The following is a 16,835-nucleotide window of genomic DNA, read 5'->3' as shown; positions in this document are numbered from 1 at the left end:
TTTTGGTCTCTTGCTCCTAGCCCGCTTGCCATCCTTTTCGTCCTTGTTGTCTTTATGATTGCCACCCTTGTTATCTTTACTGCCAACTTCGTAGAAACTCAATCACGGGGCGATGATACGCAATACGCGACCGGAATGACAGCCAATGAAGATTACTGAATCTCGAACAGCTGATGCAGTGGGTCGATATTCTGGTGGAATCCATACCGCTTTCTCTGAATCTATCAATATCCAATCATTCTCGGGGCTGAGACCAAATTCGATTGGTAATAGCCTGGTTTGGATTGTTGATGCGTCCATGGAAGTATCTTCGGCCATGCGTAGGCTGCCCGCGCTAGTCAAAAGTCTCACATTAGATGTCTGATCAAACCTGATCCTATGAGACCATTTAACATGTAATGTTTGTTGTAGCTCGCCTGTTGCCACATTCCATAGCCGAATCGTCTTATCAAGGGATGATGACACTGCCAGTCTTCCGTTCGGGGAAAATGTGACAGCCGTGACCAAACCTTCATGACCGTGGCACGAGCTTTGGCTTTCGTCCGCTATATTCCAGAGCCGTACCGTTTCGTCACGTGACGCCGACACTATCGTCCGGCTGTCTGATGAGAATGCAATGTCTGAGACCATGTAGTTTAAGAGTCGATCGCTGTGCTTCTCGAAGATTTGACGAATTGCACCGGTTTCTAAGTCCCAGAGCCGGAATGTGCCATCATGGCAACCCGATACTATCGTTTGGCCGTTGGGTGAAAATGCAACAGTCAAACCTTCGTACACATGGTCTTGACCGATGAGACTCCTCAGAATAGTGCCTGATGGTACATCCCAGAGACAAATCCTACCATATGAGGCTGTTACCAGTTGACAACCGTCCGGCGAGAAGGCAAATGATGTTATCCCGTTTTTGCTAGCCACATCATGCAATATCTTTTGGTTCTTTCTTGTCAACACATCCCAGACCCAAACGACCCCATCCTCGAACACCGAGGCCAGCAGACGACCGTCGGGGGAGAAGGCTATCGTTGACGCTTGTCCACTGTTACCCAACAGAGTTTGCTCGTATTTGCCGCTTGTGCCATTCCATAATTGAATTGTCTTATCATCCGAGATGGAAGCCACGATGTGCCCATTGGGTGAAAAGACCAATTCCCTGACTATGCTGTTGTGGCCATCGTGCGACTGGGAATGAGGCATACGCATTGCTGCATTCCATAGTCGGATTGAACTGTTGGACGATGCCGTTGCAAGAACTTGGCTGTCAGGTGAAAATTCCATCACATGAGGATCATGATACTCGTCTTCGACCAATTGCAACTGATTTCCCGTTGCCACTTCCCAAGTTCGTATGGTCCCGTCTGATGATGCAGACGCTATGACTTGCCCATTGGGCGAGAAGACGGCAGTACTGACACCCGCACTGTGCCCGTCAAGAGTTCGGTGATACTCCCCTGTCATCAAATCCCAGATTTGAACCGTCTTATGTTCTGATGCTGTTGCCAGTAGCATGCCATTGGGCGCGAAACTGACTGAATGGATACTGCGCCATAGCTCTTCCGCGTTTAGTGTTTGTCGACAGGTTCCTCTCTCCACATCCCAGATACGGGTTGCTCCATCGGAATATCCTACGGCTATGAGTTGTCCATCTGGCGAATATTGTATGGGTGACTCATTCGAGATGTCTTCGTGATCCGTTATATGTCGACGCAAGCCCTTTGTGACGTCCCATATCTGGAATGTTCCATCTTTTGACGTCGATGCCAGTGTTTGGCCGTCCGGCGAGAAAGTAACTCGGCACACCCAATCATGACGACCACTAATTATTTTCACAAGTACCCCTCGGTCCGTATTCCACAGACGAACGGTTGCATCCTGCGAAGATGAAGCCAAAAGATAGCCGTCTGGAGCGAAGGCGATCGACGTTACGATCCTTCTGTGACCCTCAAGAACAGCCCGTAGTGAACCAAAAGCCGTATCCCAAAGGTAAATTTTGTTCCCATCCTCAGCGGATGCTAGAAATTTACTGTCCGAGGAAAAAGCCACAAATGTGATCATTTCTCGGTGCCCGTTCAGTTTACACCGGATTAGACCAGACGTCGCATCCCAAAGGCGGATTGTTTGGTCTCTTGACCCTGATGCAAGAAGGCGACCATCTGCCGAAAACGCAATTGCCGTGACACGGGCTTTGTGCCCATCGAGGGTTTGCCGATGCGCGTCCCATTCTTGGTCCACTCCTTTGACGTTGACGAGGCCGTCCTACCGGTCATGCCAGAACCTTTGGCGTATTTGACTTGTAATTGGAGCAAATAAAAGCGACGACGCGTAGGTTTGTAGAGGGGCCCTTTCGATTATGGACCAAAACTTCATGAAAAATCTTTTGGCGTCTGCCATAAAGCGTATCATGTTTTGTGGTATGTCGGAAAAACGCTGAGGATATTAGTGTCAGATTCAGTGAGATGAAACCACATGTACTCACTTGAAATGTCCGGAGAAGCCTGTCCACAAGGACTATCCCGCCTCCCTTAATTCTCAGAAGAGCGATGGCTTCTAACCAATGAAGAAAATGTATTTCTAGGAAGTCTTTGACCAAGGTAACGGCCTGGGGACAGTTTGCATCGTCAAGAGACCCAGCTGCAAAGTGGTCAATCCAGTGGATACAAGAGTATCCAGCTGTCGACAGTGGGTTGTCATCAGGCGGCTGAACATCATCGATAAGAGTGTCTGGAATGATCAGACTATAGATGTCGCGCCTGAGCGTGTTAGACATTAATCGTAGTGACTTCGTAAAGATGATACGATGTTCATGGGCTTCACCATGTAGATGAATTTGTTTTGACGCACTATCCTTCAAAACGTCTGCGGCTGACTGATGTACAAAGTACACGATGTCATGGCGGATAGTTAATATAGAACCGCAGAGGCCAACAATTTCCTCTAGGCTCTCGAGGTCAGCTGGAAAACTAGCCGGTAAACATAGGAGATGCAGCATCTCTTCTATGGCCAGTGGCCGATGCGCGACCAGCAACAGTCCAAGGACCTGCTTGCAAAAGTTTGCGTCAATTGACCCTTCAATATGATTCAACATTCGCGTGTAAAGAGAATCCAAGCCTGGTGGAAACGTATTCAATTTCGCAAGCGTGTGCCATTTCCTCACCTTGTCACTCGCCAGTTCCTGGCAGACCAGAGATACCCACAGGAACGTGTCGTTTGAATTGAGTGACAGGTGTCGTCGAACAGCATTGCCTAGTTTGTCGTCATATCCCTTGAGGCGTGCTAGTTGGCTTGCTTTGTAGCTAATGTATCTGCCAACAGCAATCGACACACATTGCCTATTCAGCTCTAACGAAAGTCGAGCCTTTTGCGTGGCGTCATCCAGAGCGTCTTCAATGATGAGCCAGTTGCGGCTTGAGACGATCAGCCTTACGCCGGAAGATGAAGACGACGATAAATGTACGATCAGATGTAGGAGCTCAGCGAGATTGGTTTCGCACTCGTCTAGCGCGTCGATAACAAGATAGACGCATTTCAAGCTAGGGATCTCTAGTAAATCGAGAAACATCGTCGATAGAGCGTCCCATGCGTTGACGCCCTCAAACAGTTGCTTGCCTGCGTGGTCAGATCACCTTGCTAACGATAATAAAGCCGAAGAGTTTGTGTCAGCTATGCTACGAAGAGGTTGTCGCCTGGGAATTTATCAACGGCCGTCTGATGACCTTGATATTCTTTTTGATGATACCTACACCTATGAACCCATGAGCATCATATGTGCAGACTGCGATAGATAAAGGCTTTCTATAGGGCCCCTTGCGAGTTCTAAGGACCCGAAATACACTACGGGCTCATCGCTTCCGGCGATCGCGTGGTGAAGAGCACCGCGAACCGGAACGAAATCATTCAGAACGTCGGCGATGTGCTGTACTTTGAGATGGAAGCAGCGGGACTAATGACCGAGTTCCCATGCATCGTCATTCGGGGGATTCTGATTACGCCGACTCTCACAAGAACGACGATTGGCAGCACTACGCAGCTGCGACCGCGGCCGCGTGCACGAAGGAGCTTCTCAGCTACGTCAATCCGAAGATCGGGTCTGAGGCGGCGGCGTCTTCCGCTGGCTTACCAGAGCAGAGCAATGGTCTGGCGGGTCATCATGTCTTCCACGGCAAAGGTATCCAGCATACTGGCAGTGGTAACTTCTCTGTGGGGAATGATTTCAACATCAGTTGAGAAGGATCGCGGAGGGGATATGAAGATATGAGCGTAGCGCGGCAAAGTGAACCTACATCTTTAGCCTTTTTGTAGCTATTTGTGCATGTCCCGATGATGAAGAAGTCAACGATTTTGCTAGCCGGGCAATTTCCTGTATAACTTCGACGGTATCGTACCCAATACTTCTGCAAGGAAGACATCAGTAGAGAAAACGATAGCGACGCTGGACGACGACGGAGAACAATGGGAGCAACAATAGGTAAAGGCAAGTACCGAAGAACCATACTCAATCTAGCACAGAATACGAGTCACATGCGAATGTGTGAACACTTCCAGTATAGCATGGTCTAAACCTTCGTCGAGATTGTAGGGGAACAGACACCGGCTTTTTTAACTTGCGCTTCTAAGACAGAGTTCTAACACCCCGCATTATGCTCTAGCTTGAGCCTATGGAATTCATTTCTGCAATCAACAGGTTCTTCCTATGCGATATATAACGCAAGGTAGTCCCGCCTCTTCACAGGCACTTCTTATGCGCAAGCTTCAATCATCTAGTACCACACCACAGCTGTCACATCATGGACTACAATCGATATGTCTTCACCAACATCGTTTGGATGGACTCCTTTCTGTTCTTCTATTGGGATATTCGGCGATATCGACCGGCCGATGCGGAAAACATTGACCGACTGATCGTGGACTACTTTCAACACCAAGAACCCAGCATTACTTCCGGGCATGAGCCCTCGTCTTGGGATAAGCTGCTGTGTCATCTGATGCAGTCATTAGCTTGTCTTCTAGGTATAATAGCCAGACCCCGATAACCTAGACGACATGCTGACATGACGTGGGTTCTAAAACCGACCCAGAGCAAGTTCATAGATACGACTGGCTTACGCACAGACTAGGCCAAGTCACTCCTTCGCGACCATATGTCGACTGGCTTGCACTTGAGCCCATCATCTATAGGGTGCCTGCCGGAGACCCCAGAGACCGACTGCAGCCGCTCTGTGTGCACATCGACAGGGCCTATGAGCACGGCAGGGAAGAGTCACTGCAGTGGCTTAATACTTGGAAGGGAAATCCGTTTCTCGACGAGTTTGGATATGCGCACCAGTCTGAACACTGGACCGTGCCGCTCCCAACGCATGTAGACCGCCTTTTGACCCTCGCCTGGAGATACCAATCGGAAAGTTTCACGTGCAACAGACGTTGGTGTAAAACTGGCAACTGCCAAAGTCCGATGACAACATTCGATCTCTTCCCCACAGCGAAGCTGGATAGGAGCTTTCGCCTCGTGCTTCAACACACTGCGAGCGGAGACATGGCGCAGTTGAGAAGCTGTTATAACCACGATCGATATTGCATTCCGACACATGGCATGTCTCCTGATGGTTACGAATTTCGTGCCGGCACCCGCATGATCAACCTTGGTAAACGCATCTTCACAAGCATGCTGCTCTGGGTCGATGAGATGTGTCGAACAGGGCGATTGCTATCTTTCTGCGATATTTTGAACCGGCGACTAGAAGAGTGGCCTCTTTCAAACGCAGAAGACACGCTGAGAGTAAATCATGAGTTGTGGGAAGCGATAAGGAACTTTGGCTTGTGGCCGGTCTCAACGAAAGGAGAGCTCTGGAGCGATGGGATCGACACTCCAACCAAATCTGAAACTCTTTCGGTGACGGGCTAGCTGTGGGAAGGAACGGACCAGAATGCTGAAAACAAGAGATCTTTCGTTAGTAAATAGCCCAGGCAAAGATTTGAATGAGTTGTATGTTCTTGACATCTCAAACTCCTCGCTGTCTTCGGCGTATGTTCTCGTCACGAGATTGGGGCTTCCGCGCCTGCCCATCGCGACAACAGGGTAGGCGAAGGTTCCCACCACATTTACGCCCACCCAGATACCTCTTCGGGCAGTGTTAATCCATCGTACGTGTCCGTTGAGAGGTTTTCGAACTAAACCTAGCCCTTCCTTCCTGACGAGCATCGTCTCCCTCGTCTCCTTCCTGCTTCGTCTCCGTCTTCCTTCGTCACTATCGATCGCAGCATATCTTCTGCCCAAAATGAGTTCCCTCCGATGGAGTGACACAATCCTCTTCTTTTGCTAGGACATCAAACGCTACCACCCAGAGCACGAGAAACGGGTAGACGTGCACATCAGAAACTTCCTGCAGGAGCTTGCTCCTTCCGCGTTTGAAGATCGCTCGCCTGACTCGTGGGACGATGTGCTCTACCGTCTCATGCGGTCGTTCAGATGCCACCTAGGTAAGCAAGCCAGCTTGAATATTCTGACACAGGCGCAGGCCAACCGAGGAAGGGGCTGACGCAATACAGGATCCAACATTTCCCCAGCCGCGATGCACAATTACAACATATTGCTCGATAACACCAATCTTACGAGCAGTCCAGCAAAGCCATAAGTCGACTGGTTCAACATCGAAAAATACTACGACTCCCACGAAGCAGAAACCGCCACCCAAGACGTGCTTGCCATCCTGAAGGAGATGGATGCCGCTGCTCACCGGGACGGCCCAAAAGTCAACTGCTTCAAACCCATCTCCGTGTGGTACCAGAATCCTGTCTTGTGCGAATTCACGAACGCACATATGACCAATCCGTGGACGGTGCCCCTCCCTACGGACATGGAAACGAATGTTCGGTTCGTCATCCCGAACTTCAACGGCGACATTAGCAAGACTGCCTCTGTACGCACTCTGGTCACAGGATACGCCGGCCTCAAGTTGCATCTCTGTTTCGAGAAGGATCAGTGTGGCCTGCAGCCGTTCGACGTAGTCCGGCTGGCTCTCAACGGGTCAGAACTTACTGTCATCAACGCCACTGCGATCAATCTGCTCAAGTATTGCTTCGCCACCGTATTGCGGTGGTTCGGGCGAATTTGCGCGGAAGGCAAGCCCCTCCCTGGTCCTGGCATTTCAAAGCTTCGATTGGAGAGGATTGAGGAAGGCACATTCTACAGGCTGGATCTCGAGAAAGAGCTATGGGAGGCCGTGAGGGACTTTGGGGTTCAGCGCGGACGGGCAGCCCAGAGATATAATCAGCGTCGCGCCGCGCTGTCAGAGGCAGCAGCACCCGCTGAAAACCGAACCCATGGAAGGACGAACGGTTTGAAAGTCTGGCCGGAATATCCAAAGAACTTTCAGCCGAATCGATTGAATTATTAGCCTGGGCTTCTGTCTTTGGCATCCTCATTACAAGTATCACACATGGCAGCCGCGCGAGTCAGGAACATGACCTGCTAACTTCGTTTTCCTGTCCGAAGCTAGCATTCAGCATCGAGAGAAAGTCAAAGTGTGTCTATCCTTTTTCCTTGTTCGTACTTCCGTACACCAGGTTAGACCCTCCAGGTACACCTTGTTGACTGCCGTACGACTCTGAGGAAGACATTTACAAGGGCCAAACAGGATCACCTCTGTGTACATCCATCGAGGACAGCCCACCGCCATACTATGACTTAAGAGTTTTATTGCCACAGAGTACACCTGACCTTTTCAAACGACAGAAAGAGCATCGCCGGCAGCTCATGTCCTGAAGCCGACAACAAGGTGAAAACCTGACCTGCGTAAAATCATTTCGATCCAGACACCCTATTTCAACACAGCCCCAGACCGGCCCCAAGGCAGCTTTACGAGCATGTCTTTGATGGATGGCAGATGAGCCACAAAGGCTTGCCGAAGTACAGTGACACACTTGAGAAACCACAAATGATGACGACAAAGAGCGCAGAAAGCTGTCCTTCAGGAGGTCCATGGCAAACGAATGGGGATCAAAGATTGCGGCGCGCCAAATGATTGATACCCCTCGCCGGTGTCAGAGGTCTCTCAATCGGGCCCTTTGTTGTTTTCTTTGCATGCTAAAGGCTCAGAGATGCTTTGCGAAGTTTGAGGAAGGGATGCTTTGCGAAGGATATGGAAGAGATGATGCGAGTCGTCAAGGTTGCAGGGAGAGGTGCCTGATGAGCATGGCTTATGCGAAGCGAAGCGCGACATTGCTGCGGTGACATTCGAGGCGGAGAACCCAAAAGCCATCAACCGACGGGCTAGCGCAAGGCATCATCCAGTGGGAAAGCTCTGAGCTGTCTCGCGAATGCGCGAAGTTTCGTCATATTGATCTAGGAAGCCTGGCCATTGGTTGCGTGGTGTCGTCATGATGCTGCGGCTGGAAGCACCGCCAGGCGGTCGAGCAAAGTCTTGTATATTGAACAGAACATGCGGAATATCACTTCGGAGAGGAATCAAATGCATTTATGAAGTCTAGCTCTGTTTGCTATCGAGTACTGTCTATGTATTCGTGAATGCGATGAAGGGGTATTAAGGGTAATGTGTCCATAGGAAGAGAATGAGCCAAATGAAGTCTGTGTGGTCTAGGCGAGGGCTATGTGCCCGAGGCCAGAAGACGTCCTGTGGTGACTCGTTTGAGGAGAAAAAGGAAATGAAGAAAAGGAAAAGCAAAAGGTAAGGACGAGGCTGCGAAAATCCGATCGCCGTCCAGTCCACCGAGTCCAAAACGTCGCAGCATCCTTCTCTGGTCCTGCCAATTGCAGACGTCGAGCCTCGTGAAGTCGCAAGATTGAATGACAACGTATCCGGTGCCGTCGGCAGGCAAATCTTGGTGGCAGAAGGCCATCCCGTGCGTAATCTCGCAGTCGGCTGCTTCTTCCCAGAAGCCATGTCATTATCGTGTGTCGTCATTTGGAAAGCATCGCAACGACTAGAAAACTGGTCAGAGAAGTGGCCGCGCAGGTCTTGCAAAGTGGTTATTTCTCTTGACTTACCCAAAGTACTTGGTGTGATCACATTGCGTCTGTCACCATGGCAGAGCGTGCCGTTGATGTGATGAAGCATGGCTGCGTGCAGAAAGACGGCGAGATCTGCATCGATATTTTTCATGCGGTGTTTTTTTTCTTTTTTTTGGATTGGCCGACGAGCCAGTAGAGAATCGGCATTTGCCTTGGGAAATCATTTCTTGCCATCCTTGCGAAGTGCGATACGATGCGGTACAAGGAGGAGTTTTCCGGAAACATTAACCTCCCTTACGGGAGAGATGAAGCGTTCGCTCAGTCTCACGTTTCGCCGGTCCAGAATGGGTTCGATTCTGAAAGTCTTTTCAGTGTAGTCGCGATCATCAGTTGCAGGGATGAATTGCTCAATGCTGTCTGCAATCTTGGCCACCGTGAAGTTGCCCTTTGGGTCGCATCGAGAGTGAAGACGGCCGATGTGGGGGAGAACATTGCGTTGGTCATCCATAACTGGAGGACGATAGAAGTCTCTCATCTCGGAGTCGTTGTCGCGAACCCGGAAGTTGTAGATGATGTAGACTGCGCCCGGCTGGCCAGTGTGGTCGTCGATTCGGACAACAACTCCAAATCCAGTCGGGTCCCACGGACCTTGATCTTGGACTGAGTCTCTGTAAATCTCCGACGGGTGACGATTGCTACGTCCCCGGAAGGCCCAAAGAGATCCGATCTGTGCGAAGATGAATCTGTCGTCCATGGGGCTCGGCGTATGGATGACATCATGGGCTGTAGCAATCTTCATAGTATTGGCGGGAATCGTCGGCTCGATGTTGTCGAGATCTGTGGCGTGCTTGACTTCGATACCTAGAATGCTGTGATGAAGGAGATAGCCTCCACGGTGGTCTTTGTGGTTGAAACCATTCGGCAAAAGGTATGACGGGCCAGGTTCGATGCCATAGCCGGTCATGATTCCGCCATGAGCAGCGGCTCCGATGATCACGAAAGAATTGAAGATCATCTCCATCATCCAGTGCCATTCAGCTCGACTGGTAGAGTTGAGGAAGTTTGTGCTCATAATCTTTTGCATGCACTGTTTGGGACTCAGGGAGGGAAGGGTGTTCTGGAGTTGCTTCGTGCATCGCGCAGTTTGCCACTCGAAGAAACGTCGCTGCTTCTCTTTGTCTGGCCATCTTTCCGCGGCTTTTCGGAATTTCTTGATAGTACCCCATTGATGGTTTTGGCGAAGCAAACGCGCGAAGTCTTCGAAGTCCTGTTCCTCATGGGACAGGACCTTCCGGAAACGCGGCGCGGGAGCGGCCGTCTGAGAGGGCTCCAGTGAAGTAAGAGACATGGTGGCCTATGTCTTCCCTATGTACATGTCAGGTTTCTGCGTGATGGAGAATGAGATAATGGGGAACTTTACCTGGTGGCTGGTCGTGGAGAGTGACGTAGGATGGGCGAGAGATTGGAGATGGACGCTTCGCGATTGGCTCAGTGTCAGACAGCGTCGAGAAGTTTGCGCGAAGAGCAGGACTAGAATAATATTCATTAGCTGGATTCGGAGATGTCTCATGAATGAAGGAAAATACTTGTCGCTGTTTGTTTGGGTGCAGAAAGAACCGCCTTTCCGCACTCAAAATCCTGAGTTGAAAAAGAGGAAAGAATGGAGGAGAGAAGTTGCAGACTTTCAAATGTGTGGTGCCTGCTTCGACGTGGGTAAGGTGAGTTTTGCGCTAAGACAAGGTAGCGTTGTGGACAGGGTAGGTGGGGAATCACAGCCGCTACCTACGCTTAGGTAAGGCAGGGTGACTGATACGTACCTTACCTCAGGTAAGATGAGTGTGGCCTACCTAGGCACCTCAGATCGCTACGTACCGCGGTAAGACCCCACCCCACTTAACCGATCACCCCCCATAACCGATCAGCCGAAAACGGGCAATTTTGCCCTCACGACTTCGAACGTCAATGTCTTCTCATTTATCGCAACCACTATAAAAGGCCCTCAAAACGAAATTCAAAGCACCAGCTGGCAAATTGAGCTACCTGGTCTTCTGCTGATGTTAAATGATTAATATACAGCGTTACCGGACGCGCTGCTTCGCGCTTCGCAGCCTCTATAGCCTTCTGCTTAGCCTCTATAATCTGTGGTATTATTACGAACCTCTCATTAGGTTTTGGCTTGACTCTAGCATGCTGATATAGCTTATATTGATCGATAAGTGCCTGGAGATAGGCTACCTCCTGCTGTAGTATCGAGATCTTCATGTTGTTGTTGTTAATTGTCTTGCCAGCTTTAGTGAAGACTAGCGTACGTGCCATATGATCCCACTCCTCCCCACGCTGACGGCCCTCCCATATCGACCTGTACCTTTGAAGGTTTGCTGACTTGGTGGGAGTAGTGATAGTGAACTGTGATGGTGTTTTGGGTACTTTGGGCAGCTGGGGATCCCATAGGGGTGCCCTGGGTACATCTGTAGGTGCTGAGACTATCAGGAACGGACTTATTAACGGCCAGGCTACGTTAACAGGCCATAGCCCTATAGCTAGCTACCTAGCACGGATATTTCTGGTTGTAAATGCATCGCTGCGGGCCTGGAGGTAGCAGCATAGAAAATTCTGCTTCCCAATAGGTGCAGAGTTGAGTAGGAGTCCACAATCACACGTGGCTCCATAGAAGGCCTTCTTAAGGGGTGAGAAGATCGATAGGTTGAGTGGCTAGGTGATATGAGAGCTGTGGGCAGGCAGATAAGCTAAGTAAACCTGCTTACAGTAACATAACCATATAAAGTCGTCAGATATATGACTTCCATGGCTATCAATAACTAGCAACCACTTAGATCGTAGACGCTTGGCCTCTGCTGCTGTATGTGGGATGAAAACCTTCTTCAGCCACTCGAGACCTATGGCGTTAGACGTCCAGCTATTAGTCAACATAGTGAACTGCTAGGAAGCAAAATCAGATATCTCTAAGGGGAACTATTGCTGCTAAACGCTCTGACTAGTGAAGATCACTAGTAGAGGCGTGGTTTAACTAGTAGCTGAGATATACTTGAGTATGGTCGTCTATACATGGTTTTTTGAGGCCTGGACGTACATAGCTTGTCTCTAGGGCTTGCTTAGTACTAAATAGTCTCTATCTGATCCCTCTATTAAACCAATCTCATCTATATTCTAACGTAGGGATAGGGGGATATCCTTTACCTCTAGTAGATCAAATATCTTGAACAGATCCTTGATCACAGCGGCATTGACGTCCTTCACGCGTTTGGAGTCGATAGCCCTTGCTTTCAGCGTCTTGATGATAGGGTTTTGGCGCAAGAAGCCCTCTATCCACTTCCTGCCGAGGGGGCGCGTATCGCCGCCGGCGCAGATGATGCGACTCGCCAGCTCGTTGACTTGTTTGTGGGTAGGGGCGACGCCAAGAGAGCCCTACGTAGTGACCCACAATACTAGAGATGCTTCCTAGGTAGGCATAAGGCGTTAGTATATAGATCTGGCGTCCTTGCGCGTTCCCCCGCCTCTGAGACAGCCGCAGAGCGTTGCATACGGGATGCCCCAGTCGCAAGAGGCTTATCAGATGCCCATGCCACCCAACACAGCTGCCTCAGCATTTTTAATATGCTCTTCAGTGTAACTCAGCATGCTGAATCGACTAGTATTTTCAAAAGAATTAATTTATGGTGTTGTGGTGTGATTAACGCGGTGGGCGTAAAAGACGTGGTGGTGTTGTTGTTGGCAAACGCGTCGTTTTCGGCTGATCGGTTATGGGGGGTGATCGGTTAAGTGGGGTGGGGTCTTAGTGCTGCCTACCTACGATACCCAGACCAAGTGTCAGTGAGAATACTGCAACCTAGAAGTCCTCACGGTTTAGGTATCGAAAGGTCTACGTAGATATCTGCCTTGGTGGGGAGTGTTGCAACTTCACCACACGGTCAGGCCTCCCCACTCCTTTCGCCAACTTCCAGGCACCGAATCACTTGCGATCGTCTTGTTCTTCAATGGCCCCCGTGACTAAGCAGAAAGACGTTGCTTTTCACAAGGGAAAAAAGGCGACATCTCAACACACAGTTACCGGGTTTATCCACGACGTTTTTTGCAAGTCGATATGGCTGATTATGATGGATGGTTTTTGGACTTTTCCTACATAGTACCTTCCATATTCAGGCTATTGACCTAGTGCGAGCGAGGCCATGCATGCGGGAGTTCGGTGGCCCACTTAATAACCTCAGACGGGCGCGTTACCAATAACGGAGAGCAACGAAGATTGGGTGTGAGACAGGTGGACTGCAGATGCCAGCAGTATCGGGTAAGGCACTGATTATTTCAAGTGGGTGTATTGGAACTGAGCGCTGTATAAGTAACGTTTCTGCTTGTCCTTTTTCTTTGACATGTCGAGGTAGCTGCGGCAACCCGGCTCGTGGTAGGCTGATGGGCGCTGCAGAATCTCCCCACTCTAGACTCATCTCTAGGTAGACAAACCGGCAGTCATGATCTTCTTTGATGCTATGCCTTCCCACCCCAACGTGAAGTAAGGTGCCGGCAGATTAGATAACAGCCTGTTGCTTATGGCTCGTGCTTCGATGTCGCGCCCTCACCTCAAGTGCCTGCCTGAGAGAACGTGACCCATTCACCTTCGCCTCAGAATTTTCACCTTGAAAATCCTCTTCCTATCTCACTTCACGCATTCAGTTCATCTTGAAACTGCTTTTCCTGTCTTCGATCGGATCTTAGTGCTAGGGGATTCCTCTCTTGCCTCACTGACGAGGCGATATTTCAGCATTTCTCACCCGACGGAGGCCAAGCTCTTGGAGACAAAAACAAAACACCACCGTCCCCTTGCCAAACCCAACCCAATCAGCCCGAAATCTTCGTTCTTGCCGCCTCGCGACACAAAAATAAACATCATCACCACCTCTTAGCAGACTTTACCGGGCCTCCCCACCCGAGCCCAACCTGACCAGCCCGGGGCCCCGCGTCGTCGTCCTTGTTAGCCTGCGTCTTCGCCCTTGCCGTCACCACCTTCTTTCAACTTCGGTGTCGCCGTCCTCCACCCATCATGCCAAAGAAAGACCCCAATAAGCCCAGCGGACTGCTCGAGGGTGCTCTCAAAGCTCCCAAGGGCGCGTACGGTCCGAGAGTTAACCTCGATCACACGACCCTAGAAGTTTCAGGTGCCTCGCTCGACCACGAAGCTTCGGTAATGTTGGCTACGGTGCTTCGCTACGCTGGCCATATCAACTCTCTGCTCGGCAACGCAATTGCTTCCAACTGCTAGGTGCAGCAAGGGAAGCTTGCCAAGGGCGTCAAATTCGGTTTTGGTCCCCAGAACTTCATCGAAGGTATTCACGACAGCATCAGACATTGCCGATCATCAGTTGTGTGGGTTGAGGAGCTGGAAATTTTCAATGTCAAGGAGACCAAGCAATCGTCACACATAATCACCTCTTACTATCACCACAGGCATACCGACCGAAAGGAGGAGGATCTGGACAATCGGGTGACGAAAACAGTCGCATTCGAATCCCGACAAGCCAATCCTGATCACTGGAGCTGGAAGATTGAGAGAGGAAAGCTGACGGGGACCCTCTCCCAGAAGCGAAAAGAGAAGGTGGAAAAGCTGAGGAACAGCGGAAAGACCACACAGGAGAAGGTCAACGAGAAGAAGGAGATCGATGAAGATTATGAACAGCAAATCAATGATCTCCTCCGGAAAGTCAACTTCCGACCTGAGCCAGCTAAAGTGGACTTCGACGAGAACGCACGCAAGCAACAGATTTTGGCGAATACCCCTCCCCTGTGGGTGAACAATCAAAAGCACCGCATGTCAATCTTGGATTGCAATAGCAACTTCCGGAACAGCACTCCACCTCTCTCCACCGTCTACAAGATACACACGATTCGCGACCTCGTCGGAGAGGTCAAAGCTAGTCTGGACGCGGCCGAGGCACAGTTTTGGGATCTGCTCAACAAGTTCGAGAAGGCTGGTGACACCATCGACACCGTCAGAATCGACGATGACGACGAGAATTTCAAACATGTCCAGATCGCCCAAGTTGGAATCCTGGAATTATTTCTCTGGATGTTCCTCAACTCGGAAGATCAGCTTAGCAGTCTAGCCGCAGCAGCTAATCAGGGACCCCAGGACGTCTTTCGGCTTCTCTGTGAGTCATCTTCATTGTTGTACTATTCCGCTGTATTTTGACTAATAATGACTCCCCGATCACAGGCGGTTTCCCGAACCACTGGGATAACCTCACCAAGAAGGCACAATCAAGCCCCATAAGCTTGGCTGGCCAAGTCCGCTTTCTCGAGAGAAATACCGACCCCCGAGCCGACCTCCCTGACGAGATTGCTTCATGCACACCCAACGTTGTTTGCATCTGTTCAGGAGCCATATACGAGGAGGGTCCGACGGCTTCCCCGGTGAAGCTTGTACACCACTTTCATGTGGGGGCGACACTCCCAAAGTTCAAGGACTCTTGGAATGTCTACCATACGATGATCGAGAAGCAAAGGGGCGGTTACACCAAGGACGACGTGCCAGCCTGGAAGGCTATGGTGAAGAATTTCAACGCACTGGAGCAGGAGCATCTCTACAAGAAGCGTAACACAGTCAATGCTGTCGATCTTGATATGCTGAAAGACGAGCAGAAGAATGGCCTTCTTGCATTGCGCCACGATCTATATCGCAACAACCTTACCCCAACACAACGGAACATTCTCCAAAAGGGCATCCCCGCAGATTCCCTGGAAAATGAGGAAGACCAGCGCGAAAAGGCCCAACAGATTGAGGAAGAGAAGCGACAGAAAGCCAAGAAGAAAGAGGACGCGGAGAAGAACCCGGAGAAGGCGAAAGAGCAGGAGCAGTCCATCAAGCAAGAGGATACCGAGAAGACGCGCAGCGACAAGAAGCGCCCACCGAAGCCACCCATCCGCGTCGGCGTCTGCGACCATATCGTCCAGTCGTTCGTAGCCAAAAAGGACAACAAGGGACGGTTGGCCTTGGTTCAGGCATGCCTCTCATGTAAGTTGTCACTCAGACAGAAGGAAGCTATGGACCTGCCTAAGGAGGTCCTCGACGGTCAATTCCTTCACTTCGACACGGGCAAGAGGATCGCAAATCCAACCTCCTGCGCCGAGGTCCCAATGAGCAAGTTTTGCGGCATGGTGCTCAGAGATCCGTTGAATAAGCCGTCATGAGGAACGTGCTGTTACTGGTGTCATCCAGCCCGGCCGTTCTATGTCGCCGTCGCTGTCGTCGTCGTCCGGAGCATATACCACCAACACCACACTCATCAAGCCAGATACGTCGTGCACTCTTGGTTCGGGGCCCAAGATTGACTCACGAGAAATGATCACCAGATTATGGTGACGCGAGGGAAATGCTTGGTATTATTATTATTGGGGGTTTTGGTCTTTGGTTTCTGCGTTTTCTCTCTTTCCTTTTCTGCTTTTTATGTCTTTATGACGACTCAAGCCTTAATACCCCTTTCCTTTGTCATTTCCTTTCTCTTTTCATTTGTAATTTCTTTTCCCTTTTCTCTTCTCCTGTCTTTTCTCTCTCTTATCCCTTGTCCTTTCCTTCGTCTTTTCGCATGTACATAGAAGAAAATCCTCAAGATGACCCGTTCACACCAGTCGCCGTCCCTTTTCAGTGATTCCATCCGCATACGCCGCAGTGGAAAGTGAGATTCGCTGACGGATAGACGATTTCTCAGATGAAATCGCAGCCACGCAATTTGAAACACCTCAGTGGGAGGCTTTGAGCTGCCTGGCTTCTCTCCCATGGTACGACTACGAGCCTACCGTCTCAGCTGACTTGATCTCTAGCTTCTTCCGACCAACACGACAAAGAGCTCGCCAATGTCTCGATTCC

At 50.3% G+C, this 16,835-nt stretch overlaps 3 protein-coding genes across 3 annotated transcripts; 1 reads left to right on the top strand and 2 right to left on the bottom strand.

Annotated features, from left to right (window-relative positions):
- Window positions 1-102: 102 nt before the first annotated feature.
- CGCS363_v001655 (Vegetative incompatibility protein HET-E-1) lies at window positions 103-3,556 on the bottom strand (the record flags this gene model as incomplete). The annotated part of the gene is made up of 4 exons (XM_036633504.1): window positions 103-542; window positions 942-1,179; window positions 1,309-2,253; window positions 2,474-3,556. The coding sequence occupies 4 exons, from the start codon at window positions 3,554-3,556 to the stop codon at window positions 103-105; spliced, it is 2,706 nt and encodes a 901-aa protein (XP_036502479.1).
- A 3,154-nt stretch (window positions 3,557-6,710) lies between these two features.
- On the top strand, window positions 6,711-7,388 carry CGCS363_v001654 (uncharacterized protein; the record flags this gene model as incomplete). Its single annotated transcript, XM_036633503.1, has 1 exon — window positions 6,711-7,388. One exon carries the CDS (start codon window positions 6,711-6,713, stop codon window positions 7,386-7,388), a length of 678 nt encoding a protein of 225 aa, XP_036502478.1.
- A 5,020-nt stretch (window positions 7,389-12,408) lies between these two features.
- On the bottom strand, window positions 12,409-12,570 carry CGCS363_v001653 (uncharacterized protein; the record flags this gene model as incomplete). Its single annotated transcript, XM_036633502.1, has 1 exon — window positions 12,409-12,570. One exon carries the CDS (start codon window positions 12,568-12,570, stop codon window positions 12,409-12,411), a length of 162 nt encoding a protein of 53 aa, XP_036502477.1.
- Window positions 12,571-16,835: the final 4,265 nt, after the last annotated feature.

The sequence above is a fragment of the Colletotrichum siamense genome (assembly GCF_013390195.1).
Source record: "Colletotrichum siamense strain Cg363 chromosome Unknown KSG_Cg363_contig01, whole genome shotgun sequence".
Taxonomy (NCBI): Eukaryota; Fungi; Ascomycota; class Sordariomycetes; order Glomerellales; family Glomerellaceae; genus Colletotrichum; species Colletotrichum siamense.
Note: the sequence above shows the minus strand (reverse complement) of the source record. Positions and strands in the feature narration are given on the sequence as shown.